The sequence below is a fragment of the Natator depressus genome, chromosome 2 (genome assembly GCF_965152275.1).
Source record: "Natator depressus isolate rNatDep1 chromosome 2, rNatDep2.hap1, whole genome shotgun sequence".
Taxonomy (NCBI): Eukaryota; Metazoa; Chordata; order Testudines; family Cheloniidae; genus Natator; species Natator depressus.
Window position 1 is genome coordinate 156,465,804 of NC_134235.1, and position 26,751 is coordinate 156,492,554.

Here is a 26,751-nt window from a genome sequence, read left to right on the forward strand (position 1 = left end):
GGTTTCCATAAGGCAGTTTTTGCTGAACTTAATGACCAATGTCTTGAGGACTAATGGTCAGAATAGACTAATGGTGGGGACTTCTCTTGAATTATTACGCCTAGTGTGGTTTGATGCTTATTGTTACATGTATATCTGATCATTGTTTGTCAGATCGCATGCCATTTGGAAAAAAATTATGATTCTGTCAGTTCATCAGGCTGCCTGCAGGAAAATTGCTTGTTTGTCACAGTGTAGCAAGTATCTTTTCTTAAAAAAAAAAAAAAAAATTAAAATCAGTTTTTCCCAGATTCTGACCTTGAAGGAGAGTAATAAGCTAAAACTGCATGTGCATCTGATATGGCTTATATATTAAATCTATAGATACAAGTTTGTCATGGTAAAATGGTTCATAATTCATAGCACAGTCTTGGTAAGAAATAGATAATTTCACACTCTAATAATGGAAACCTTGTGTGTACCCTGCTGCTGCATGTTAACAGTTTGTTAGATTGCTTTGATCTAGTCCTCTTTGAAATGTGATTAGATCGGAGCAAACTAGCGAATTGTTAATGCATGGCAGCTGATCAAAGTATACTAACAAACTGGTAAAGCAGGGCAGCACATAAATGGCAAAATTCAGGGGTTCCATGACAGTGGTGACCGCCGTGACATAATTGTAGCCTTAGTTAAATCACATGCTGATGAATAGTAGTCTGGGATGTACAGTAATAGGATCAAGATACTGTGCTGATATGAATTATATCATCATAATGGCACTCCTCTAGTTCCTTTCATCTTAGAGATTCAGAGCATTTTACAACCATTAATACAGCCTCAAAACATCTCTGTGCACCCAACTCTGCCAAATAACCTAGAGATATTAGTGTAATGGGGGCTACCAGAAATGAAATTAATGATCTTCTCTAAAGGTATCATGAGTGCATAATTCTCACTCTTGGTTCTCATTCCTCTAAACCAGTGATTCTCAACCTATTTACCATTGTGGGCCTCATATGCAGCTCTCTCTGTAGTATGTGGGCTGCAGCCACATAATATATATACTAACTATGGCCCTTAGCAAGTTATGTGGGGCCGCAGCTGTGTGTTGGTTGAGAACCACTGCTCTAAAAACTACCTGACCGGGCATGTTCCAGGCACCTGAGTTGAGGCCCCAGAACATTTCAGTCAGTCCTTTCCTGATAGTGGTCAGTGAAGAAGCTGCCTCATAAATGTTACCCAGTGATTCTCAACTTCAGCTATGGCTCCTATTGTTCATAGTTCTTTAAACAAGATTCAGGGTATCCTTTGTCCAGATTTCCAATCAATAGCAACAATTTTAGTTGGTACATTGGTGTTTTTTCAACAGGGCATAACTATGCAGCTGGTTTACTTACTAGTTATTATTTAAAATGAGTTAGTGCCCAGAAGTTGAAATACTTCCAAATGATAGGTAAGATGCACTCATAGGAACAGGGAAAGTACAATCAAAAAAGATTCATGCTTCAAGGGTTCTGCCTCAATTTTTTGGGTCAGTGAGAGGCTTCAGTAGCCTGACCTGTGTCTTGGCTTTCAGCAGTCATTCAGCAAAGATTTGATGAACCAGTCGCCTGCACCAATTAGTTTGGTCTCCTGTGGACAATCAGTAGTGGTTTTTATTCTTCTGTGTTCCATTGACGCCAGGTCCGTGAAGTTGATGACACCTTCTCTCTGAACTGATTGAGCTATGAGCCTCTGTGTGGACAAGCCCACTCAGGTTGGCCCTCTGCTTTGTGCCATGTGTTCCACTCCTGATTGTTCCCTTCTCATTAATTCAGATTGTGGAGGTGCACTTGAGAATGGGAGTGGGGAGCTAGACGCACAACTGGGCAGTGCAACAGCCCATAAATAGTCTTCTAAGTACTTGGAGCATACATTCATGTGGATCCCGCTTTGACTCATGCCTCTGAAGGTATGCCTTCACTGCAATGTAAACCCAGGGTTAGCAGAACTTGAGTTAGCAGACCCTGCCATTACCTGTTGAACCCTGGGTTCCAACCTGGGGATCCGGTATCTGTACTGCATTGTGCACACTTGAGTCCAACCACCCGTAACCCAGATTTCCTAGCACCCTCCCCAAAATATGGTTGCTCTAGCCCTTTGTTTGTGGTGCACTGTGGGAAAACTTGAATGTCCACCAAACCTGACTCCAGAGGACAAAGAGTGTGGGACTGTGGAATACTGTTGGCAAACTCCCAGAGCCCGAGTCCACTGGGACAGCATCTACACTACAAAGCATAAGGCTTGAACCCTGGGTTCAAGTTTGGGTCAGGCTCAGGCCTTCCACCCCTGCAGGGTCCTGGGATCCTGGATTTGAGCCCTGGGTTAACGCAATTTGTGTGTAGATGGAAGGGGGGTTAGTGTTGAGCCTGAGTTTGAACCCTGGAATTACGTTATAGTGTAAACTGCCCTAAGTCCTAGGTTTGAACTTGGAATGAATTTAAGACATTAGAAAATTAATCCAGTGTTTTCTTTGTGTTTTTTTTTTAATACCGGTTCCCTAGGTAATACCGTAACTTAAAGAATTGTGTTGAAGTGACTGATCTTATTTCTCACTGCTATGATCTGGCAGGCCTGCAGTTAGTCAGGTAAAGGTGAAGATTTATTCTATCCAACACTGATCAGTTTCCTTAGTCAGTCACAGGAATGTTTAAATCATGGCTCTATGCAAAGCAACCTATTAGTTTTGCTCAGTACTTTTACAGAGTTTGCACAGATTCAGTCTCTAAGGAAGAATACTGCTTATATGGTCCCCTTATCTTGTAGTACTTCTTCTATATAGGACGGGTTTCAGAGTAGCAGCCATGTTAGTCTGTATCCTCAAAAAGAAAAGGAGTACTTGTGGCACCTTAGAGACTAACAAATGTATTTGAGCTTAAGCTTTCGTGAGCTACAGCTCACTTCATCGGATGCATTCATCCACTGAATGCATCCGATGAAGTGAGCTGTAGCTCACGAAAGCTTAAGCTCAAATACATTTGTTAGTCTCTAAGGTGCCACAAGTACTCCTTTTCTTTCTATATAAGACTAACTCCTCCCACCCATTTGAGTTTTTGAGTGTCAGAATGTTCTTTCATGGAAACCAGTGACATTGATGTGAAGTTTTTGTTGGCATATGTTCAGAAAAGTTTTTATTGTTCCATGCCTTGTGAGGTATCTTACAACCTTTTATTTAAAATAAATAAATAAATCATACCTGTGGGTAGTAGCCCTTATTTAATTTGTAATTACACTCTTTAATTAGCAACATCCCACAAGATTCTCTCTAAATTTGAGAATCTGACACAGATATGGTGTATTTACTTACCTTGTGATTTTCATTCTTTACCAAGATCACTTGTAAGATTCCTTCAGAGTTGGAAGGCAGCTCTTTTATCTGTTGTCCTTTCATATCTGGTATTATTTCTTCCTTTAATTCTTTTTTAAACATAATTAGAGAAGATCTTATTTTTCTGCTCTTCAAAAGAGATGACTGGGCAAGTTCGGGGTCTATGATGTGCTTGAGATTGGTGCATGCTAAGCAGGATAGAGCTCTTAAACCAAGTTTTGGGTGTTTTAGAAGGTCAAAAATGTTAACTTAAGTAAGTACTTACTGTAGGCATGAGACCCAAGTGTAAAACCCTGCAAAATAACAAGATAAATAATTTTTCCTTACAGGGATTTCCCACCCCTACCCCCAAACTTCCCCCATCCCCCTAGCAGTCAACTAGTTACTGTGTTGCTAGTACAGTTGTTTTCCACACAGCCCATAAATTCCAACACTCTCTCTTACCCCCAGGCTTGGTTTATACTTGACAGTTTACGTTGACCTAACTCTGTAAGTGTCTACACTACAACGTTGCTCCTGTCAATGTAAGTCACCAACTACACCGACCTAATAACTCCACCTTCACGAGAGGCATAGTGCTTAGGTTGACATAGTTAGAACTAAAAATAATCCATCCTAAATTTACCTTGAATTATTAAGAAAGAACCTACATCAGTCAACTGGATTGTTTGGCAATCCAAGGGTGTAATGAATGATACTTCAGTAGTAAAGTGTATTTCTTAAAATTCAGCCAGAACCCATGGTGGAAGAGGGGCAATAGGGGTTGTTAATCTCCCATGAAATAACATGTTTGGCAGACTTACACAATTCTTCAGGATTCTGTTGCATGCTAGAACCACCATTGTTCCATTCAGTGATCTGTGTCATTTATTACCAATTATGGTGACTGAAATTTCCATTTGTTAGGTTAAGACCAAGGGGACCAATCTTTAATTGTTTGACGAAATAAACCAAGATTTGCCATGTGTCTTGATACTGAAGCTGCATGTGCTTACATTTCACAATTAATCAAAGTAATGAGACTATAATCAGATCAATTCTACATCTGTAGACTATTGGTTTATTTCCTTAATAATTCATTCATATGAGGTCTGAGTAAATTAGAATTATTGGGTAAAGTTAGTGTTGATTTTCAGAGTACCCCTAAGAGAGTTAGAAGTATTATGTATTTAAATTAATGGTATTGTTAAAAATATGTTGGTGATTTTGTTAGTATAAGAAACTTGTCCTGTCTAGTTTAAAGTGATCATCTGTATTGAATTTTGTGCATATGGGATATGATTCAAAATTATAAATAAAATACAGTTGTGGGCTGACCCAGTCATGCCACTTGCACTACCACTTGAGACTTCTCACTCCCTAGGCCAGGAGGTCTTGGGGATACTGCAGAGGCAAATGCTCCGTGGCTAGGAGAGAACATACCTTCCATTGTTCCATAAAGAACTGTCTATGGCCTAGCTAGCATCAGTGTTGGTGACTTTTGAGGAAAAACAAACAAACACAAACATGCAGTGTTAGTTGGCCAAAGAAGGTTTTGAGTTGATGGAAATATTTGCTGAGGCTTTCACTCAGGACTAACAAGAAAACTTGTTTCAGCTATGAACTAGCATTATTAGATTTTACAGGACTTTTGAATCTATTAGTCATTAATACTTCAGTAAGTGAAAATACTCAGAATGTAATTGTTTTAAAATAAAGCAGTACTTTGAGAGCTGGGGTGTAAATTACCAGATAACGGCTTTCCCAGGGCACTTGAAGCTGTCAGTTTTCGATTCAGGCTTTAAAGTCCTTTGTATGAAGTTAGTTCATAATCACCCAACTGTTTCACTGTGTCTCTGACTATTACCACCTTGATAGCATCATCCCTCTACTTTTAGGGATACATGTTTTGTCTCCTCATTTCTGATTGGATGAAGTGGTAATTCTCAAGTTTGTAGATCTCTTTAGTAGCAGCATGCACACCTTTGCCTGACCCATTTTCCTTTCCCTTAGCAGCATGTCGTTCTCTTCCTGAATGCACCATACCCTTCTTCCCTGAAGCTTCCATTCTGCTTGCTCTGGTGGAGATATTGCACATTACTAAGTTGCATGTTGTCACGGCCTCAGTGCAATTTAGTGTGTGCGATATTTTCACATGAGTGCATGCACACGGGTATGGCTGTGGCTTAAAGTTACTGCAGCTTTCAGTTTTTGGTGGGGGCTGACCAGTGTTATAGAAGTCATAAGACCAGTTCAGTGTGTTGACTGGATTCTTGAAACATTCTCCTTAGCAACAGCTCAAGTTTTGGAACATCAGGAAGATGAGTAGTGTTATCGTTATTTTCTTCATCCATTTTTAATACGTTTAAAAATCTTGAGAGTCTTGGTTATAGAAAATTCTCCCAAATGATCTGAGTTTTTCCTAAAAAGGAAATGGAAAAGTGGCCTCCAGATTTTTAAGAAAAGGTTCTCCTGACGAAGAAAGGGGCTGAACCAGAGTTGCCTAAAAGCGAAAAGGCAATGTTTGATGCAGAGACCTACAGTGCCTTGATTGAACAATCAGGTTTCTATTAACGCTTCAGAACTTTTATTTACAGTAAAAGCTGTTTTATCCAGTAGTTGGGGGAATGGGGAATTCCGGTAAGTGAAAAATGCTGGTTAACTAAGATGGAGGGAGTTTGGGTGCAGGAGGGAGTGCAGGGTTGGGGCACGGGCTCTGGGAAGGAGTTTGGGTATAGGAGGGGGCTCGGGCCAGTGGGAGGGGGTGCCGGATCCGAGGGGCACTCACTTCAGGCGGCTCCCCGCAAGCAGCGACCTGTCCCAGCTGCTCCTAGGCGAAGGCACGGCTCTGTGCACTGCCTCCGCCCTCAGGTGCCGCCCCTGCAGCTCCCATTGGCCATGGTTCCCAGCCAATGGGAGCTGCGGAGGCAGCACTCAGGGTGGGGTGGAGGTAGCGCACAGAGCCGCCTGTCACGCCTTCACCTAGGAGTAGCAGGGATAGGTCGCCACTTGTGGGAAGCCGCCCAAGGTATGTGGCCCCTGGATCCGGCACCCCGCATACCTGTGCCCTTACCCTGAGCCCCCTCCCACACCCAAACTCCCTCCCAGAGCCCATGCTCCGCACCCCCTGCCGGCCCAGCACCAACCAAAATTTCAATGAAGATCAGAAATGGCAGTTTATAGAGGTTTCCAGTTGGTGAAGTGCCAGATAAAACAGCTTTTATTGTAGTAACTTAGATGTAGAGAGCTGTGTTATGCAAAAGCTGATCAGTCACCTAAATGTATCCAGGTAATTGCTTTCACAGAATAGTCAAATAGTCAAGAAAATGAGATGGTGATACAGTTCCCAAAGAAAACAATGGTCTTCCAGCATATTAAGGGTAAAAGTGTATAATATGCTCAGGAAAGCTAGAATGTGTGAATTTTTGACTGCAGTGTTAATAGTATACCTTTTTAATTGAGTGAGTTTTTATGAAACAAATGTTAACAAACTAAGTCTTGAAAGAAGCCTGCATGCACTGTCTGTCCTTTCAGTACCAGAAGTATCTTTTACAGAGATTTATTGTTCACAAGAATGCAGAAAAGTTACATTTTCACAATTTATAGTTCTTGTCTGTGTGTGTATATAGTGTTCATTTGTTTTCAGTGAGTATAATATATGAATCGGGTGGGGGTAGAAGATTAAAAATGGCATTTCCAAAATTTTCTTTCCTTCCTTCCCCTTTTGCCTTTCTGAAATCAGCATAGAATCCACTTTTTGAATCAGATTTGTGTACCAGAATCTAATCTTTGGCTTTGGTGGTGAAAACCTTTCAGATTCGACATTCCAAATGAATTCAGTTATGATTCAGGTTATGTGCAGAATGAGGTAGACACTAGCTCTAAGGAAAGGATGAACTACCTGATGATCACAATGAAGCGTTAATTTTGAAACCTAATGATAATTTAAATGTCATAATTAACTAACTTGGTTAATTACTGCTGGTAATTTTAACAGAAATAACCAGCTAACTTGCTTATTTCCCAGCTTAAAATGGCCTCCAATACCTTCCTGTGTTCCAAAATCCTAAACTATCACCCACTTTATTTCAAATCTCCAGTTTTTCCTGAATGGCTGCAGTGGCTGGACTAATACCATTCTCTGAGTGTGGCCTAGGGGATAGAGCATGGGACTGAGACTCGGGAGAACTGGATTTTATTCCCAGCTCTGCCACTGACCTGCTGGTTGACCTTAAGCAAGTCATTTCCCCTCTCTGTGCCTCAGTTTCTCCATCTGTAAAATGGTGTAATGACATGGATCTCCTTTCTAAAGAGCTTTGAGATCTACTGATGAAAAGCATTAGATAAGAGCCAGTTACTGTTGAAAATTAATGTTCAGGGTGAATATAAATTTAATTTTAATATAAAATTAAATAGTAAAAGGCATTCAGTTTATTCATTCATATTACTCTGCAAACCCTCCTCCCATTTATTTTTTAACTTCTCCAGAGCTACTACAGAGTTTCTAGTCTTCCACAACGCTCCAGTGCAGCATTTAGGTCAAACTGCAAAAAAGCATATGGGACCTTAGTAATATACTACTCTCAATGTACAGAATCACTTGTCTGCATGATCTGATACTGAGAAAATATTATCCTCTTCTAGGCTCTCTGTAGGGAAATGAGGTGTATTTAGCTAACATTAGCTGGTTGTGTAAGGGCTTCCATATTATTTTCAAACCAACGCGGTCAGTATTGTAACCCACCTAGGTTTTTCATTCTCTTTTTGTGGCTACCATCTGCCTTATGTGCCTGATCTTTTAGTTCTCTCAACCAGATATATTGACGCGCATTATATGGGGGTCAGTAATTTTAAAAAGCTAAAATTTCTTTCACCAGGCAGACAGCAGGTTTCCAGAAAGTGCTATTTGTGTATTTCCATTCTCATCCAGTTTTCCTCTAGATCGTATATAAATAAACATATATAATATTTATATATATACACTTATAAACACATATACCATACAGATAAGCAGATTTACATACAATTAAGGTATGAAATTGTAGGAGGACTATTATATAATTGTGTACAGTATAAAATATATATTAAAAGTACATGAATATATACAAGTATATTTAAATACCATGTAATATAGAGTTGCTTAATTATACCTTATATAAAACTATACAAAGGGGTGTGTGTGTGTGTGTGTATACACACACACAATGTACAGCTTTTTCTACAACATTAAATACATCACATTTTCTAGTACTGCATACTATTGTCCATATGCCAAAAATCCATTACATTAATTTATATGAAAATTAAACTGTTACATGACATACATCAAGAACAAGGGTAGTGAAAATTTGCTGACACATGTAGGCCACGAGTGTTGCTTACTCAGCTCGCCTGGTAGTTAGTTGTCATGTTGCCTAATTTCTAAGAAAGTCTGCATAGGTGGTTGGAAAAAAATTGTGAACTACCCAGGTGCTGACAAAATTATTAAAATGTGTACTTCGTGAGAGAACTTGTACTGGATATGTGTGGGAATAAGGAGATAATGGCTAAGACAGTGAATGTGTTGCTAAAAAGAATTAGAGCATCCTACGCATGCATATCTAAGAGTGTAGAACAATTATGTAGAGTATTTGAGAAATTGTATGTGGTAATGTAATTAGACTGTATTGCTACACATACATATGAGGAGGCATTTTTAAGGTTGAGTGTGCAACTTTAACTATGGCATTTCCAGACATTTTGAGAGATTAACTATGTAACTTTAACTTTCTTGTCATTATTTTGCTTCTGCAGATCCACGTTAGGAGTAACAAGCACTGTCTTACAAGTTGCCACCCCTCTCAATGCAGTAATCTATCAGGGTCATGCATGTGCATGCTCCTTGGATGCAAAATAAAATCTCTACCTGATAGCAATCCCTCATTTCCTCTCTTCACCAGCCTGAGCAGTCACAATCCTAACCTTCTCCCTGCACAGGATTAGTATTACTCCTTTTTTAAATTGTTTAGTAATATTGTGGCAGACTATTACTTGAATAGACAGGGAGGATCTTGGTCTGGCTATGAAAAGATGCAGTAGATCTCAGGAATGGTGCACCATGAACAAGGTCAATGCTTTCTCATCTGCTTCTGGAGGAGTGAAAACCACCTTAAGTTGCTACTATGAACAGGCCTGAGTGGTCTTCAAAGGACTCAGTGGTTGGATTTTTTGTTTGTTTGTTTTTGTTAAGTGGACTAATCCATATGTAGACTTGTTTGTCACAAATTGGAACACGGAATGTTCAGTGTTCTGTGCCAGAGAATGTAGACACGTTGAAATGTTCTAAAGCTCTGGCAGGACAGGACCTGAGTGATCTTTTTCACTTCACAGATGTAGTTCTTGGATATATTATCCCTCTTCAAGAACCTACATTCTGTTGTTGTTCTTCAAGCCCATGTCTCTCCAAATAGTGTGGTTGCTGGGCTATTGAAGCTGGGGTCACTGTGGGTATGTCTACACTGCCATTAAAAACCTGCAGCTGGCCCGTGCCAGCTGACTCTGGCTCAGAGGCTGTTTAATTGCAGTGTAGATGCTCTGGATGGAGCCCCGGGCTCTAGAACGCTGTGAGGTTGGAGGGTTCCAGAGCTTGGGCTGCAGCCTGAGCCCAAATGTCGGCACTGCAATTAAAAAGCCCTTAACCTGAGACTTGCAGCTGGCCAGTGCCAGCTGAGTGGGGGTCTAATTGCAGTGTAGATGTACCCTGCATTTCTTTAGTCAATCACATCTTTGCTATAGAAATTATGGGAAAGATCTTCTAAGAAGTCATGTTGGAGGAAGTCTTTTAAAGCTGATATACCGACTAAACTTAAAGGTGGTCCAATTCTGTTCCATTGACTGATTTATTTTGGAACATTTTATGTCTCATAAAGACAATCCTGTGTTGATTTACAGCTAAAGTGTACATAACTATCTCTGCTTACCTTTTTACTGTGCTGGGGATGGGGCCAAGTCTTTTTCCCCCTCCTAATCTAGTAAAATGGCTTAAGGGTATGGTAGAAGTGTATTCCCAGATTTGTAAATGGATGAATTTGTGGTATTTAAATATTATTTGCACAAGTCTCCTACAATTTGAAAACTCATCTACCTATTCCTTCACATTGCACATTCATAGTTTTTCTTTGTGGCTGTAACATTAGCCAAGAGATTTTTCTCAACAGCAGGCTCTGATGGCAAACATGCTTGATCCTGTATACACCTTCTCCTAAGGACAAAAGTAGTGTTGATCTCATCTCATTTTGTTTAGTAGAGTGGTCTCTGAATTTTACTGAATCAGTCAATTACTTTACCATAATTTTTCCTTTCACATTTTCATGGTGGAATTGGATATATAAAGAAATATTGTTTAGGTTTTATCTTGATAGGGCAAACTCTTTTAAGAGGGCTAAAAGTTGTGGCTTTTCACAAAAAATCTAACTGACAAGCTATAACCTGATCACTGTAACAAGAGTGATCGGGTAAGGTGAGCTATTACCAGCAGGAGAGCGGGGGTGTGCGTGTGTGTGGGGGGGGGGGGGGGCTTTTCTAGTGATAATCAAGGTGGGCCATTTCCAGCAGTTGACAAGAACGTGTGAGGAATGGGCGGTTGGGGGGGAGACGACAAACATGGAGAAATAGTTTTACTTTGTGTAATGACACATCCACTCCCAGTCTTTATTCAAGCCTAAGTTAATTGTCTGGAAATGGCCCACCTTGATTATCACTACAAAAGATCCCCCACCCCTGCCTCCTGTTGGTAATAGCTCACCTTACCTGATCACTCTCCTTACAGTGTGTATGGTAACACCCATTGTTTCATGGTCTCTGTGTATATAAAATCTCCCCATTGTATTTTCCACTGAATGCATCCGATGAAGTGAGCTGTAGCTCACGAAAGCTTATGCTCAAATAAATTTGTTAGTCTCTAAGGTGCCACAAGTCCTCCTTTTCTTCCTTTTGTGTATCTCCTGAACCTCTCTGAGAGATGAAAAGTAACCAAGTATTCTAGGTTGCCTGAGCTCCCTTATCCCTATTACAGTGAAGGTCACTGGCCTTTGCGCTGTGACAGGCCACCAGCTGGCTTCTGACATGCTATTCACTGTACTCAGTGGAATGCTATGTTTTACAAGTTGTTGGAACGGCATATTTTTTTCCAATTTTTAATTATATTTGCATCCAATGCTCAGAGCGTGTGTACCCTTAATATAAAAACATGTTGGTAGTTTAGGATAGTGTCCACTAAATTCATCCCTCATAAGCCCACTCTACTCCCTCAAATGAAAACTCTCCCTCCAGCCCAGTCCACTTGCTCCTCTTTCCCAAGTGCTCAGGAAAAACTTTAGAAAACAAATAGGCCTTGTAGAGAGCTCTGGAAGTAAAATAATACTTTCAGCTGAAACATGAAGTAGATTCCACAGTCCAGAAACCCTAACTTCTAAATGTTGTCCTTCCACCTTTTCTTTGTAGGACTAGGGGCTGTTTGCCTCCTGTGATCTCAGAGGTATCTCATGGGGGAAAGGTAGCGTGAGATCACCAGGAGCCAACTCATTTAAGGCCTAATTAGAGAGAATCACTGTAAATTTCACAAAGAAATTAACAGGAAGCTCTAGCGTCACTGCATTCATTCTAATCCAGTACTAACAGGAAAAAGTCAGGGATCACCATAGTAGAATCTACAACTTCATGGCTAAGTAGAAATGATAAAATGAAGTGGGTTTCTGGCCACTGCTGCTATGTAACTATCCAGAAGTAGGTGGGGATCCAACATGATCCCCACCCCCCAGATTTTGATCTTGAATAGCACAAGGTGAGCGCACTTACTATTCTTTTGTTTTATCATGTGTGTGCCTTTTGCAGTTAAGTAAAACCAAGAATATCAAGGTATGCCATACACTGTTCTTGAATTTGTAATCCCATTTACAGACCACAGCTTCTCCAAGTGATGTTTCATTCACACGGTGTTCCTTTGCATTTGGCTTTCTGACTTTAAAACATGTAACGACTGAGGAACATTCACACCTCCCTATTGGATTACACATCTGAGCAGGTTCAAAAGCACAAGTGCATCCTTCCTGTGTGAGTGAAAATGTTAGCTTGCTAAATTGGCTCAGAAAGGTCTGCCACTTTTTATGGTAATATAGAACTTTATGATTTTTGCACAAAACCACTCTGAGGGTCTGTCATCGCAAAGGTGGAGGAGATAATGCATAATGTTGATATTAGTTACTAAAATGACTAACTGGGCTCACATTCAGAGATGTGCTTCGTGGTTATGATAGCAGAAATTGGATCCAGAGTTTTGAGTGTAACAAATTTAAGCCTGTCCAGTCAATTTCCTGGTTTTTATTATTCTAACGGCATATGCATAATGAATAACTGGCTTATCAGTGTAAACACTATCAAACTTACTTAAAAGCTCAGCCTACTGCATTATCAATAAGTAATTAACAAAAATAACTTATCTAAGTAAATACACAGCTCTAAAGATACGTAGTGATGATTTTTTATGGTCTCACTGAGATTAATTCTTACTGATCTGTGCAGATTACATACTCATTAAAACTGTGGCATCCTAAGAAAATATATTAGCTATTGCTAATTATCAAAGACGTGTCTGAAATGCCTTTATTTTAAGCCGAGTGCATGGCATAAGTGGATGCAGTTCTTACAGATTTCACTTTGTTGTTAAAATGAATTTGATCCTCTGTTTCAAGTGCTTTCCTGTGTGCAGAAAGCAGATTTACAATTGTTTTCTAATACACACAGTTATATTTAGAAATCTAAAAGATTTTTTTGGCTCATGGAGTTGTTTCTGTTTACTATTGCATTTATCATAGTAGGACAGTCCTCTCTTCTTTCATAGGCTATGGGGAAATTTTCAATGACTGAGTACCCGAAAAATCTTTCAAGGAGCTGTAGATGGAACAGTTTAATTTCAAGTGAAGTTGGTACCTCAGACACCTGTCTCAAGCTAGAGCTCATAAACTGAGAACTAATATCCATCCACTCTCAAAAATCTCTTTGGAGACCATGTATCATGCTAATTTTGGCAAAGTATACAAGCATCTTCTAAGAGACAGTAAGCAGAGAGACACTGTGGGGATACTTTTCAGTGATTTTTGGCTAGAAAATTAACCTCGACTTTATTTGTGTAGCAGCTCATATTCAATTTCAAAGGACAGTATAAACCTGAGGATTTAAAAGTTTTATATTAACCCATGCTGGAACTTGGGTTCCCGCAACCAGTGTTTAAGTATTAAAGTGTAACGGAATCCTCCTAATTATGATTTTTTTTCTTATTTTTGAAGGCTCCTGACAAGCTATATAGCAATTAAAAAAAAAAAATTCACATCACCAATTAGGGGCCTCACTTAATGGTTGCAGACCGCTCTTTTTGTTCTGTAGAAGAAGGGTTTGCTTCATCATTAGAAGGGAACGCCTTGGGATGGGTTCAGGAGCTAGAAGAGCCTGACAGAGGAGGAAACTGCTTTGGCAAGAGTTTAGGGATTAGGCGAAGATAGGAGGGAAGAGATGAATTCTTAGTGTTACCAACAGGAGAGCCCTCAGTAGGTATAGTTGAAATGGTTTTTTTATTGCTTCCTTCCGGGCTTGGTGGTACATATGTAGCACTTCCTCTTTGTGAGCAACTGTGAAGGCTTTCCTCACCAAAACCTAAAAGTCACTTCTCTAAAGATCTTGGACAAGGAAACCAACTACAGACAAAATTGTATACAGGTTTTAAACTAATGCTTGCCAAACTAGTTTTGTGAAGCTAGTGGGTAAAAAACAGGAATTTCAGTTAATCAGAACAGAACTTATATTTTTTCTAACACTTCAGATATGATTTATTTTGATAGCGTAAGTAATTAAAAACAGAACTACTTCTGTAAACAGACTTTCACTACAAGAAAATTATATTCTTTAAACTTTTGTAGAGAAAACTGGCATATTGCATTCAATGTAATAGAAAAGGAGAGTGCAGAAATAATGCTGATTGTTTCATCTAATAATTGAAATATGATAGTATCTTAATATTTTGAAGTTTTTATACAAGCTCTGGTGTTTCGCTTGCTTACTGTAATTATTTTTCCTTGTAAAGATTTGAGCTGTTTCCTTCTAGCATAACTAAAATATATTGTATATTTTGCACTAACCAGGACCTGAAGTATTTTATTTCAGACTATGCTTTTCCCCATGTGGCACTATGGCAAATGAGATATAGTGTCCAGGGTGTTTTCAGTGAAGCATCAACAACATTTCAAACCACGCCCCGCCACCCATATTGATCTGAATTTGTTGACTTTCGGGTCACTGTGCAAAACTTTTTTTTTTCTCCCTCATGTCTTTTCTGGGCAAGTGGCTGAAAGTTTTGTGTTGGATGACAAGCTTCTAGTTTAGATCTGTTTGAGGATTTCATATTTGAGACATTAGTCCTAATGTTTAAGTTGTGTATATATATACTCACAACTTCAAATAGGTGCATTTTAAATGACTAGATATACATAAATTCCTTCAAAAACATTTGATACGTTATACAGCTCCTAAAATGTGGGAGTAAGGTGGCAGCAGGGAGAGGATAGCAGGAGGAAGTTGAAATTATTGGGTTCTTAAGCCCCAGCAGAGAGATGATGTCGATGATTATTAGCAAGGGAAGGCACATAAAGCTAATAAGTAGAGCGGTGTGAATAACTGAATTTTCAGCTCACAGGCAGTTTAGAAAAAATGGGGTGGAATCATTTTGGGTTTAACAGAACCTGACAATTGAGAAAATTTTGGCAAATCAAAAAATCCACTTTGGGTTGAATGCATCCTTTGGCATAGGGAACAAATGGATAATTTATTCTTCATTACAATTTGAACCAAGTAACTTACTTCACTAGTGTATGATGCACTTGGACATGTGTTTTGATATTTCCCCCACTTTTGTAATCAGTAGTTTAATTGGGTTTCTTTGATCATTCTAGAGGTGTGTTTGATGCTTCTCTCAAAATGGCTGGGTTCTATGGACTGTACACCTGGCTCACTCACACCATATTTGGAATTAATATTGTTTTCATACCATCAGGTAAGAACCAAAGCAAATGTTATTTATTTTACAGATGGTAGCTATGTATCCATTTATTGTGCAATGGCAGTAGTGATTAAATATTGCCTGTATAAAGACCTTTGTTTGAAATATTAATAATTACACACGCAAACTATTCTAAAAGAACTTTTAAGATTTCAAATTCAAGCACTCAGAAGTAAGGAAATGCCAGAACTAAGGTTCATTGAGAGGTCCTAGGCTCACCAGACGTTTTGTCCTAATCTACTCCTTTCCCTCCAACCAGTCCAGTTTTTGTCCCTTCTGCAATAAATCTGCTTCCTTTACTGCGCTTTGAGAGTGCCATTTGGGGGTTGTCATTGAGAGCACCGGAGAGGGAGGCTTTTTGGTGTCGGCGCCATTGCCTGCCGCACTCCAGCCTGGAGCAGCCACAACGGGGGAAGTCTGTCTTTGCTTCTGTAGCCCTGGGCTAGAGAGACCATGTGCTCTGTGGGGATGGCATATGCACAAGCCTGTCTCTCACTCATGCACACACAAGCTGTGAGAGGATGAAGCATGCCCACTCACTCTGTGGGGTTGGCGCATACCCCATCTGATTGACATTAGCAGCTGTAAGAGTCTGGAGCATGCTCAATGAGGACAGAATCTTTTTTAGCACCTAAATTGTCTGAAATCACTGTCAGTTCAGACGTGTGAACTGACATTTTTCAAAGACTTATAGGTCAGTTAAATTTGGTCAGACTTCCAGGGGACAGCAAAAGCCACATCCCTGACAGATTTCCAGTCCCTGCTCCAAAGCATGGGATGGTAGAGCTATGCAAAGAATTTTTTTCCTAGCCTCATTCTTGGAAATGGCTGAAGCTTTTATTTAAAAGGGGGCGGCGGGAAAGGCCCGCCTGAGACAGCCACATGACATGATGTAAAATTTCAGTGGAAATGGTTAAGATTTAGCGAAGTTGTAAGCAACTGACAACAGGGCCTTTAAAAAAGGGAAGTGTTGGACAACCATAATAACAGGTAGCTTTACGAGCCCTGTCTATAATAAAAATATAAATCAATTTTTTTTTAATTTCCATATTACTGATCACAACTGTATTGGTGTATAAATAGTACTCCTGGAGGCATTCTGTGCCAAAAAGTTAAATTCTGCGCACAATGTTTTAAAATTCTGCAAAATTCTGCAAAGTTTATTTGTCAGAAGAACACTACATAATCACGCCAATTTCAATTATTTTTGTAATTTATTTCAAAATACCTGTCAGTAAGAATATCTGTGACAATACAGACACACACAAAATTTCCCCCAGAAGTAGAGAGCTAAAGAAACCTCTGACAACCCAGTTCCTGTTTCTCAGCTCCCTTCCCCCTCCAAGTGCTTAGCTGCGCCCCCCCCGCCCGCCAATACACCTGAACCCTCTTCCATCCCCACCCCCTTGCCCAGATAACCTTCCTCCCCGAACCCAGGGATCCAGAGGGAGAAAGAGTCTGATACTCGGTCCTACGCTTGCATGGAGTTTCTTGCGCACCGTCCTTTCCTTCCCTCAGAGGGTGCTGGGAACTGTAGCTGTCAGGAACCCTTTAGCTCCATCCCCTTCTCCCTGGCGGGATCTTCTATGTCGGAGTTGGGCTCTGTTGGGTCCAGCAGCCCCTAGTGGCAGCCACCAGTGCTGCAGCCCATTTGTGTGAGAGGAAGGAAATTCTGTGCGTACAACATTAATTTCTGCAAAATTCTGAATTGTGCAGTGATGCAGAATTCCCCGAGGAGTAAAATAGAAGTTTCTACCTTGGGTTCACAAGACTGCTTCTCCTGCTTTTTTTTTTTTTAATTCCCATCCATTTTTATGTCACAATCAAACATTTTTGATATGGAAAGAATTTAGGTTTCAGAGTAACAGCCGTGTTAGTCTGTATTCACAAAAAGAAAAGGAGTACTTGTGGCACCTTAGAGACTAACCAATTTATTTGAGAATAAGCTACAGCTTACTTCATCGGATGCATACTGTGGCCACAGTATGCATCCGATGAAGTGAGCTGTAGCTCACGAAAGCTTATGCTCAAATTGGTTAGTCTCTAAGGTGCCACAAGTACTCCTTTTCTTTTTGAAAGAATTTAGGTATCACAATTTTGGAGGAGGTGTAATAACAAAAAAAAAAAAAAAAAAAAAAAAGGAAGAGCTGTCACTTTTTAGTTCCTTATTCCAAGTGGTGCCACTGATTTAAATTAGGCTATTTGCACAGTAAAGGTGGCAGAATCTGACCCAAAGTATTTATTTTTTGTAAAATATTATGTTTTCTGATCTCTCCTTCCTAACTTCTGACTGACGGTGTACTCTATTATGTTAGCATTGGCAGCAATCCTTGGAGCTGTTCCATTTCTGGGAACATACTGGGCAGCTATACCTGCAATTCTAGATCTGTGGCTCACCCAAGGAGAAGGATGCAAAGCCATTTTGCTCTTGGTTTTTCACCTGTTGCCAACGTACTTTGTAGACACAGCAATCTACTCAGATATATCAGGGTAAGTGTCTCACTGAAGACCTCTCAAAGCATGCTATTTTTTTTTTTTTTTTGCTGGATCATACTCTTGCCTTAATTAACTTATTTGTTCAAACTATAGTGGTGTTTTCAGTGTTTTAAGCACATGAACAGTTTAATGAGACCATATTATAATAATAATAATAATAATAAAATCTAACTTTTCAGAATGTCAGTACTACCACAAGACTTTCCTCGCTACTCAACCATTCAGCAGTAGTCTGCATATATAAGTCTTGCATCATACCCTGAAAGTCAGCCAACTCTGGCTTTGCTTGAGCAAGAATGGAAGCAAATACTGGAGCATAGGAATTGCCATATATACTGTATCAGACCAATGGTCCATCTAGTCCAGTATCTTCACTCTAGAATGACCAGTACCAGGTGCTTCAGAGGAAGGCACAAGAAACCCAGTAGTAAGCAACTATGGATTAACCAGTCCATAGTGAAAGTTTCTTCCAAACTCCCTTCATGTGCAGGTTGAATATGTTCTGAAGTATGAGTACCGGAGTTTGGGGCTCACCTTAAGAATGTTCTGGCACCAGCCACCAGATGTAAAAATCTAGGGACTACAGGTCAGACTTTTAAAGGTATTTAGATGCCTAAAGATATACATAGTTACCCAGCCCCCATTGTAGGAGTTCAGAACCTACGTACTGTTGGAAGTCCCACTATCTGCATATTTAGGCACCTAAATACCTTTAAAAATGTGGCCCTAACAACTTGAGCTTCCCTCTGATTTCAGTTGTTGAGAGAGAAGAGAAACTCCAAACCTGTGTAGGGTCACATCCAAACCCTTCAGTTGCATCCTGAATAATAAGCAGGCAGCTGAAGCTTTCAACTTTCCAATTAGAGCTCACTGGAGGTGACAAAAATAACTCTGGTTGAGATCCACATCTGCAAGGAATGGTCACAACCTTGTAGTGATGTACAGATATAAAAATACACTCTTAGGCTCTGCTACTTTCTCTGCCTTTAGGAGCAATTGTACATCTAGTACAGGGGTGAGCAAACTTTTTGGCCCGAGGGCCACATCGGGGAATAGAAATTGTATAGTGAGCCATGAATGCTTACTAAATTGGGATTGGGATGTGGGAGGGGGTGAGGGCTCTGGTTGGGGATGTGGGCTGTGAGGTAGGGCTGGGGATGAGGAGTTTGGGGTGTAGGAGAGTGCTCTGGGATGGGACCAAGGAGTTCGGAGGGGGATCAGGGCTGGGGTGCAGATTCCGGCTGGGGGTGCGGGCTCTGGGGTGGGGCTGGGGATGAGAGGTTTGGGGTGCAGGAGGGTTTGGAGAGCGGGAGGGGGATCAGGGCTGGGGCAGAGGGTTGGGGCATGGGGAGAGGCTCAGGGGTTCAGGCTCTGAGAATTGCTTACCTCAAGTGGCTCCCGGAAGCAGTAGTATGTCCCTTCCCTGGCTCCTAAGCGTGGAGCAGCCCCCAGCCCTCAGAGCGGGATCATCGCGTGGCTTCTGGGAGCCACGTGGTGCGGCCCTTGACCTGGAGACCCGGCTGGAGCGCCAGAATGAGGCCGGGCTGTGTGGTGCAGCCCCTCACCTGGCTCCGCAGCAGGAGCTCGTGGGCCAGCTTAAAATGTCTCCCAGTCTGGATTTGGCTCGCGGGCCGAAGTATGCCCACCCCTGATCTAGTAGGACACTTACATTATTTTAGTCAGATCCTGGAACAGCTTAATTTTTGTTATAATGCACCTAGGGATGTTCATCAAATCAGAGCATTAGGTAGACTGTTTATTTCTCTTCTGTGGGAAGACAAGATTTGCTGTAGTATTAAAATCTTTTGGTCACAACCGACAGGGCCAGGTAATAATACTGTGCAGAGAGAACTGGTCCTTGAAAATATACACAGTCTTAAGTTTCTTCAGACTATTGCACTGGTTGCCTTTCTAATGAATTTGTTCCAGTAAGTGAAGTATAAATTACTACTGTTCTCCAATGATAGGTTATTTATGCTTGTAGGGACAGTGGTCATTAAAAAGCCAATGATCTCATTCTTCCATTTATTCATTAGAATTTTGTTGTTCACCTGCTATGAGATGGCTGTTTACTGCCTATAAAATGCCTGTGATAGAGAGAATTTGCTAAGGGTCAGAGCAGAAACCCAACTGTTCCCATTAAATAAAACAAAAACACTCTAATGCACTTAATCCAATCTACAATGCAGCAGAAATAGCTATAATTGGATTATGTAGGGTTTTCTAAATGTATACACGGATATTAGTTGTATCTTATCAGGCAACTTGTTGCAGCAGCTGCCTATGTAATTTAACAACCTGGACCAAAAAAATTGAAGTTGATACAACAGTTGAAAAAATTTACAAAGAATTGCAGAATTCAGCAATCAGTCACAAGTCCACTTTTTTTAGTGATGGAAACAAAAGATCTGTCTAAATCCCACCCTCTCATAATCAAATTATCTACTGCCCCTGCTGTGTATTAGATCTGATTTATATCACAAGTGAAGCTGAGTTGTGTGTTTTCGTTTTGAGCTCCCACTCTGTGCAGAAGTGACAAAGATCAGAACAGCAATAGTGCAGGTGGTATAAGTGGGGACTGTCGTGTGTCTTTGGTGCTGTGTGTAGAAGTTTGACTGACGGCAACCGCCAGAACTCTGCCTGACTAGCCAATATTCTCATTCCCTTATATTCAGTTCCAAAACCACCCCTCAAAATATGTGCTACTTATATTACTGCAAGCTTCTCCACACAATTCCATATCTATTGTCTGCATGCTGGCTTATGCGCTGTAAGGATGCTGAGCAGGCTAGGTTTTGGTTTTTGCATAATGCTGTTGGTTGGGTTTTAGTTTTCTGCTTTGGAACTTTTCCATTTAATTTGAACTGCTCAAGTACAGCAGTGTGGGGGAGGTACAGATAAAATATTCTCATTTTGACCCATTTTTAATCATCTCTTTAGAACACATCTTTTAGGAGTGGTTTCCAGATGCTAGATTAATTGTTTGGGGGAGGGGGTTGTTTTGTTTTTTTTGTTTTTTACTAGAAGTGGTAGAAAGTTTTTTGAAATTTTGAATAATTTTTTTCTTGATGGTTTTTAGATACGTTTGAAATTTCCCCTCCTCTTTTGAAACAACTATAGAGCAAGTTTTTATTTCAAGTTTCAGCTTAATTTTGAAAATAATCAGATATTTCTCCTTTTTCCCCAACCCAGCTGTACTCATGGATGCCTTTCCATCGTGCATTTGTGTGTGGGCTAGTGCCAAGTGTTAAATTATGTGGTTGCCTCCCTGCAAGTGGCTCATTTGCCATCTTTTATTTGTAATGTTGGCTTCTTCTGCTGTAGGATTTCCTTAGTGAGGCGGGGCTTTAGTATTGGCAGTATTTAAAGTGGCAGCTTTAGTGTTACTGTACAGAACAGTGATAGGGTGGTAGCCAGGTCTTAACACATAAGGGCATCATCTTTGAGATAGTCGCTACAATCTTTGATAGCAGTTATTAGGCTGCTCCCAAGCCTGTGTTTCGTAGATGGCTTTATGATGCTTTACAAGTAAGATGGCTAAAATCAAGTGTCTTTAGATATTTTCATTCGTTTACCCATTACCATTCTGCAAATAAAAACTAATTCCAATGAGAGAATATGAAATGTTGTGAATCTACAAACTATTCTTGTTAGAGTGTGTACAGTTTAGGGCACACATGACAGGTCACCGTTTCAGTAATTAGAGGTTACACGAAGACACATGTTGCCAGCCATCTTATAAATTGTCATTCAAAAATCTTTACAAAGATCGTGTTTTATGATTAGCCTTAAGCATTTCATTTTGAAATCTAAAGCCTACCTAGAATCAACAACTTGGAACAGAGACTGTCCCTTCTTCAATATGTGGAAAGTGTCTACTACATTGTGGACATTACCAAGATCAAATACTAATTAATAATACTAGAATGTTTGTACTCGCAACATTTATAGCAATCTGTAGTTACATCAGCTTGATATGCTAAATAACATTTGCTAATCAATCCACATTTCCATAAATGATGATATTTGCTGTTATAAAATATTGCTCGTAGTAACTTATCCTCCTTATGCTGTAATTCCAGAGGTGGCCATCCCTACCTGACAGGCCTCGCAGTAGCTGGTGGAGCATATTACCTAGGATTGGAAGGAGCGATCATTGGACCCATACTGCTTTGTATATTGGTGGTTGCCTCTAACATATACAGTGCCATGTTAGTGAGTCCAACAAATTCAGTTCCTACCCCATCACAAACACCATGGCCTCTGCAGATATACCAGTAAGTAATAGATTAGGGTGGTGTGTAGTGAATCACAGACTGTGTAAGAACAAACAAAAACTTCTTATAAATAGGGAACTGTTCATTCTGGGTTTGGGGAAGGGTTTTAGGAAGAACTTGTTGTTCTGTAATCTAGAAATAAAAACTACGGGGTGGATTGTGATTTCCAAAGCAATATAAAGAATGTGACTGCAATCATTGATATAAATAACATAAGGGAGCAAGATTAGCAATTGTGGGCTTGATCCTGCATTTTACTCATGTGTATAATACCAATATCTCCAATGGGGGCTACTCACGTGAACAAAAAAATAAAGATTAGGTCCCAAGGCAAATTTCTGTCTAGTTTTGTGATTACGTTCTAAAGCTTTCCATGTTTATGCAGTCCCACAATATACAGAAATCTTGCAACTATGCATTTTATCATCCTCTTCCCTTCGTTGTGAAAAAGCGTTTGTTTGCTCTCCCTCAGTAAGTGAATGTTTTCTTTCAGACCATCTAGAGGGAGTCCTGAGGAGATGAAAATGGCCACTGAGTGAGATTTACACCATCTTGCACCTGACCAGCATGAAGTTGTCACTCTCTTCTACCTGGATTGAGTCCAGAACAGTCATGGCCTTCTGTCCCTCTTCCAGCTGTGCCTAGTGACAGCTCACAGTGAAGCACAGTTTAAAACAAACCCTCACGTCTGCTGGCCTTACATTATCTTGCAAAGGCAAAGTGCTTAATAGACTGTCTGCTTCCGATCACTTTGCATACTAACACACAGACTTAAAGTTCAGATGCCTTGTGTGTAGATTTTTTTCTTCATAGAAAGATCTTAAGAAGGACAAGTAATATCCACTGAGTCAAGGATGCCATCTGCTGAAATGACTAACTTGGCTTTTATTCCTTTGGATGTTTGCATTATTAGACTTCTAGTAATTTTAAACAAGTTAAACGCCAAGTCTTTTGTTGCTGGAATCTTTAGTTGATCTCGGGGTGTATTTACTTGTAGAGATGCTAAAACTTATAAAGGTGTGAAGCACCTGCTATTAAAAGAAAAAATAGTATAATCTGCTGCTTCTCAAAGTATTTATTTTGAGAGGCATGACAGTCACTATTCAATTAACAACACTTGAAGCTTATTTATGTATACACTAATAGTGTTTTATGCTGTCAGGGAGCGATGTTTCCACTTGCAGATTGTGTTAAGTGTAGGTTATCCTCATGTGGAATAAGAGTATCTGTAAAAACAGTTTAATCCTTGAGTTCACTTTTGCAGTTAAACTTAGTATTTTGTTGTTTTGGTTTATTGATAAAGCTTAATTTAATACCAGGGTCTCAGTAAGATGTTGTACCCAAAGTCCCAATGGATTCCTGCTAAATTTAACCAAAGGACTTAAATGTTTCCAGGCAGAAGTAATATCAGATTGCCATATCTAATTACAGTATTTGGAAGATGCTGAATGATTGTGTTCACACCATTTTTTTTATTATTTATTGAGAAGTAATCATCAAGAAGGTGAAAAGTGATGGGGGGAGGGGGAAAGCGCAAGACAGGCAGAGATCTCAAATTCCTAAAATGTGTTCGTGTCTTGGGCACCAAATTGAAGTGCACTAGAGCTCTTCCCGCCTGCCCCTCCCCCCCCCCCCCCCCAAAAGTAGCTGGCCTTAAATTGCAGTTTTAGTGTCACTGAAGGCTTTTCATACCTTGGTTATTGATGCAGGTTTGAAATAGTGGTTTATGAGAACCAAAAAAGTAGTTAAATTATTTTTTGTATAAGTTCTTAGACTCAAAAGGCAGATACAGCAAAAAAAAATTTACCCCAAATACTTGGTCAAAGAATACACTCAGATCATCAGGCCCCAGGTATGATACAAATAAGCTGCTATGTAGGTGGTGTGGTTTTCTTTTTTTTTTTCTTTTTTCTTAATACCAGAGCAAAACCATTCCATTCCTGATTGACTCTACCTTGAATTTATGGCAGGGTTTCTTCTTTTCTGATTTATACAAAATACAGGCCATGTCATGCTCTTCATCTGTCCTTGCATTATAAAACAGCTATAGTACAAATCTGTCCATATCATAGTCCCAGGGATCTGGTTCAACCTAAGTGAGAGAGGTTGTTATAGATCACTACTAGTTTTTTCACGTGACCGTACATGTGTTTATAGATAATATTTTAAGACTAGATCTGTTGTGTGCCCTATGTACGGCAAAGTTTTGAGATCAGTTCAGTGTGCTGCAATGCATGGGCCCAATATGTGTTGTTCTGGATGAAGTAATTGCCCTAACTTCGAATTTCCTTGCTTTTGTGGAACAAAGTTAGACCCTTTACATTATTCAACATCATTTTGTTTCATAAATGACAATTATGGAAGAAGTCAGGATCTCACTAAGAGTATCAATATTCCTGTAGTATACAGACCAGTATATGAATGATAGACTATTATTGCTCTTGGGAAATTGCTACCTTCTGTTCTATTAGTTTATTCTACCATGCTGAGCAGCATTACGAATCTGTTTGGGTTAATCAGGTCATTGTGTACCCAGGCAGCTTTTGAAAAGAAAGGGTTGTCACTTGAGAGAAAAATGCTTAAAATGTATACAACTAACCAGAATCCATAAGCTTTAATATTTTTATACTTTTCTCTTGCTGCTTTTTGCTCACTATTAAAGATTGTGTTAAGTGTTTTCTACATTAGATAGCATGTTAACATCTAACCTGATCTTTCATAACCCTGTGTTACTGAATTTGTGATGTCAGTCATTTCCATGCTGCCAGATAGTGATGTCATAAACAAAGGCTGATTTCTTTACTATAATCACAGAGAAGAATCTCTGATATGAGAGGAGAGTTCTTTTTCAAACACAAGTATCTTCAATAATAGCAAAACAAAATTAATAAACTGAGAAGACATGGTGTTGCTATTTTGAAATGTTCCTTTCCCAATGTGAAAAAAATCTGTGTGTATAGCATTGATACGATACACATTGTCTATTTGTTTTTATGTAGGTGGGTTTTTTTAAAACGAATACTTGAGCCTTCCAGTCTTCAACTTCAGCTAATATTTGCCATTAATAACGCAATAATAAAGCTGTAAATTCGTGGTAAACCTAGATTTAAGACCCATACTTTGTGCCATGTCTGTATCTGACGAACAAAGACCTTGTCCCATGTCCCTTTGAGGCATGAGGCTCAATTTAGTAATGAGTGAACTCTGTTTTTAAAATTACCATGACAAAATACTTAATCACTCACATGCTTACTCAATAAATGTAAAAAATCAGAATCTTTACATATAGATGCCTTATGGAAAAGTATATGTTTTTAACATCATGTCTGTTAGTGTTCAAAAAATAAATTGTCACTGGGAATCAATGACCTGCACATTTTCATTTTTAACATCCATTTTCATTTGTGGAAACATACATCTGAAATGTGTTTGGGGGTTTTTTTGGTTTTTTTAATCAACTTTCCAGCAACTTAAAAATTACCAAACTAATTTTATCCATGTTCTTTTAAAAGAAAGAAGAGGGGAATTAAAAACCATTTTGAATATGATACTTTGTATGAAAAGAAACATTTCTGAGTAATTTTTAAGCCAGTTATAGTTCCCAGGAAAAATGATTTCTAGACCATTCTTTGTGCAGTGGCATTCTGAATAGGGCTCTCCCTCTACTTCATATTTATAGCCTCTAGCACAATGAGGCTTGATTTAGTCTGGATCTTCTTGGTGTTACAATAAAAAGGTGTCTCTAGAATAATAGTCATATTAAACACTGTGTGTGCAAGTAGAAAATGTTAATGAGTTGTTAAAGGAATGCTTTTATTTTTATTGGTTGTCATGAGATGGTGCTCAGCAGTGGAATAATGATGACAACATAAGGTGTGTCAGCTATGATGCTGTCATGTTTTTCTAGCACATTAGGTTTATCCCAAGTACAAAATTATCAATGGCTCTATGGTACTAATGGTTTTTAGCATACATTTCAGTAGATTTATTTCCTCCTTTTTTATTAAATTGGAGGATTTAGGCCCATGAATTTTAGTTAGTGATTATTGGATTAGGAAACAAGTAATATCTTACAAAACTGCAGACTGCAATAAAAAAAAAATGTAGAAAATGTAACTGCTGTCTCCAGTGTTAGCATTCAGTATATTTATCTTAATTTCCAAAAAAAGTTAAAACGGGAAAAATGTTAAATCTATTAAAAAGACTGAGCCTAAATTCAACATTAACACCTTTGTAAAAGTGTTAAAGAAAATTCAGTCCACAGTTAGGGTGAAACGCCTCATCTTCAAAAAACAAAAAAAACACACAAAAAAAACAAAAAAAAACCCCAAAATGGCTGCAGTGCTAATCTCTCGCACTAGGGTCATAAGACTACTTATAAGGCTGCCTCCCCAGCAGACTTAATACAGTGAGTCTGGAAGGACACCAGGATGCAAGTGTCCAAGATGGCACTTCACGTCCCTGAGGAGCAGAATGACCCCCCATCGCCTTCATACATATATAGACTGTTTGTATTGTGTGTGATATGTCTGCTTAGGCACACACACTGTCACTCCAGAGCACAATGC

The 26,751-nt window shown here is 39.5% G+C and overlaps 1 protein-coding gene across 1 annotated transcript in view; it reads left to right on the forward strand.

Annotated features, from left to right (window-relative positions):
• TMEM245 (transmembrane protein 245) overlaps positions 1 to 23,726 on the forward strand; it is a 122,954-nt gene extending 99,228 nt beyond the window's left edge. The window contains exons 15-18 of the mRNA XM_074945201.1: positions 15,304 to 15,404; positions 17,726 to 17,900; positions 21,989 to 22,183; positions 22,677 to 23,726. Of these exons, the coding sequence (XP_074801302.1) occupies positions 15,304 to 15,404; positions 17,726 to 17,900; positions 21,989 to 22,183; positions 22,677 to 22,722 (517 nt within the window). The 3' untranslated portion in view covers positions 22,723 to 23,726. The remainder of the gene's footprint in view (positions 1 to 15,303; positions 15,405 to 17,725; positions 17,901 to 21,988; positions 22,184 to 22,676) is intronic.
• Positions 23,727 to 26,751: the final 3,025 nt, after the last annotated feature.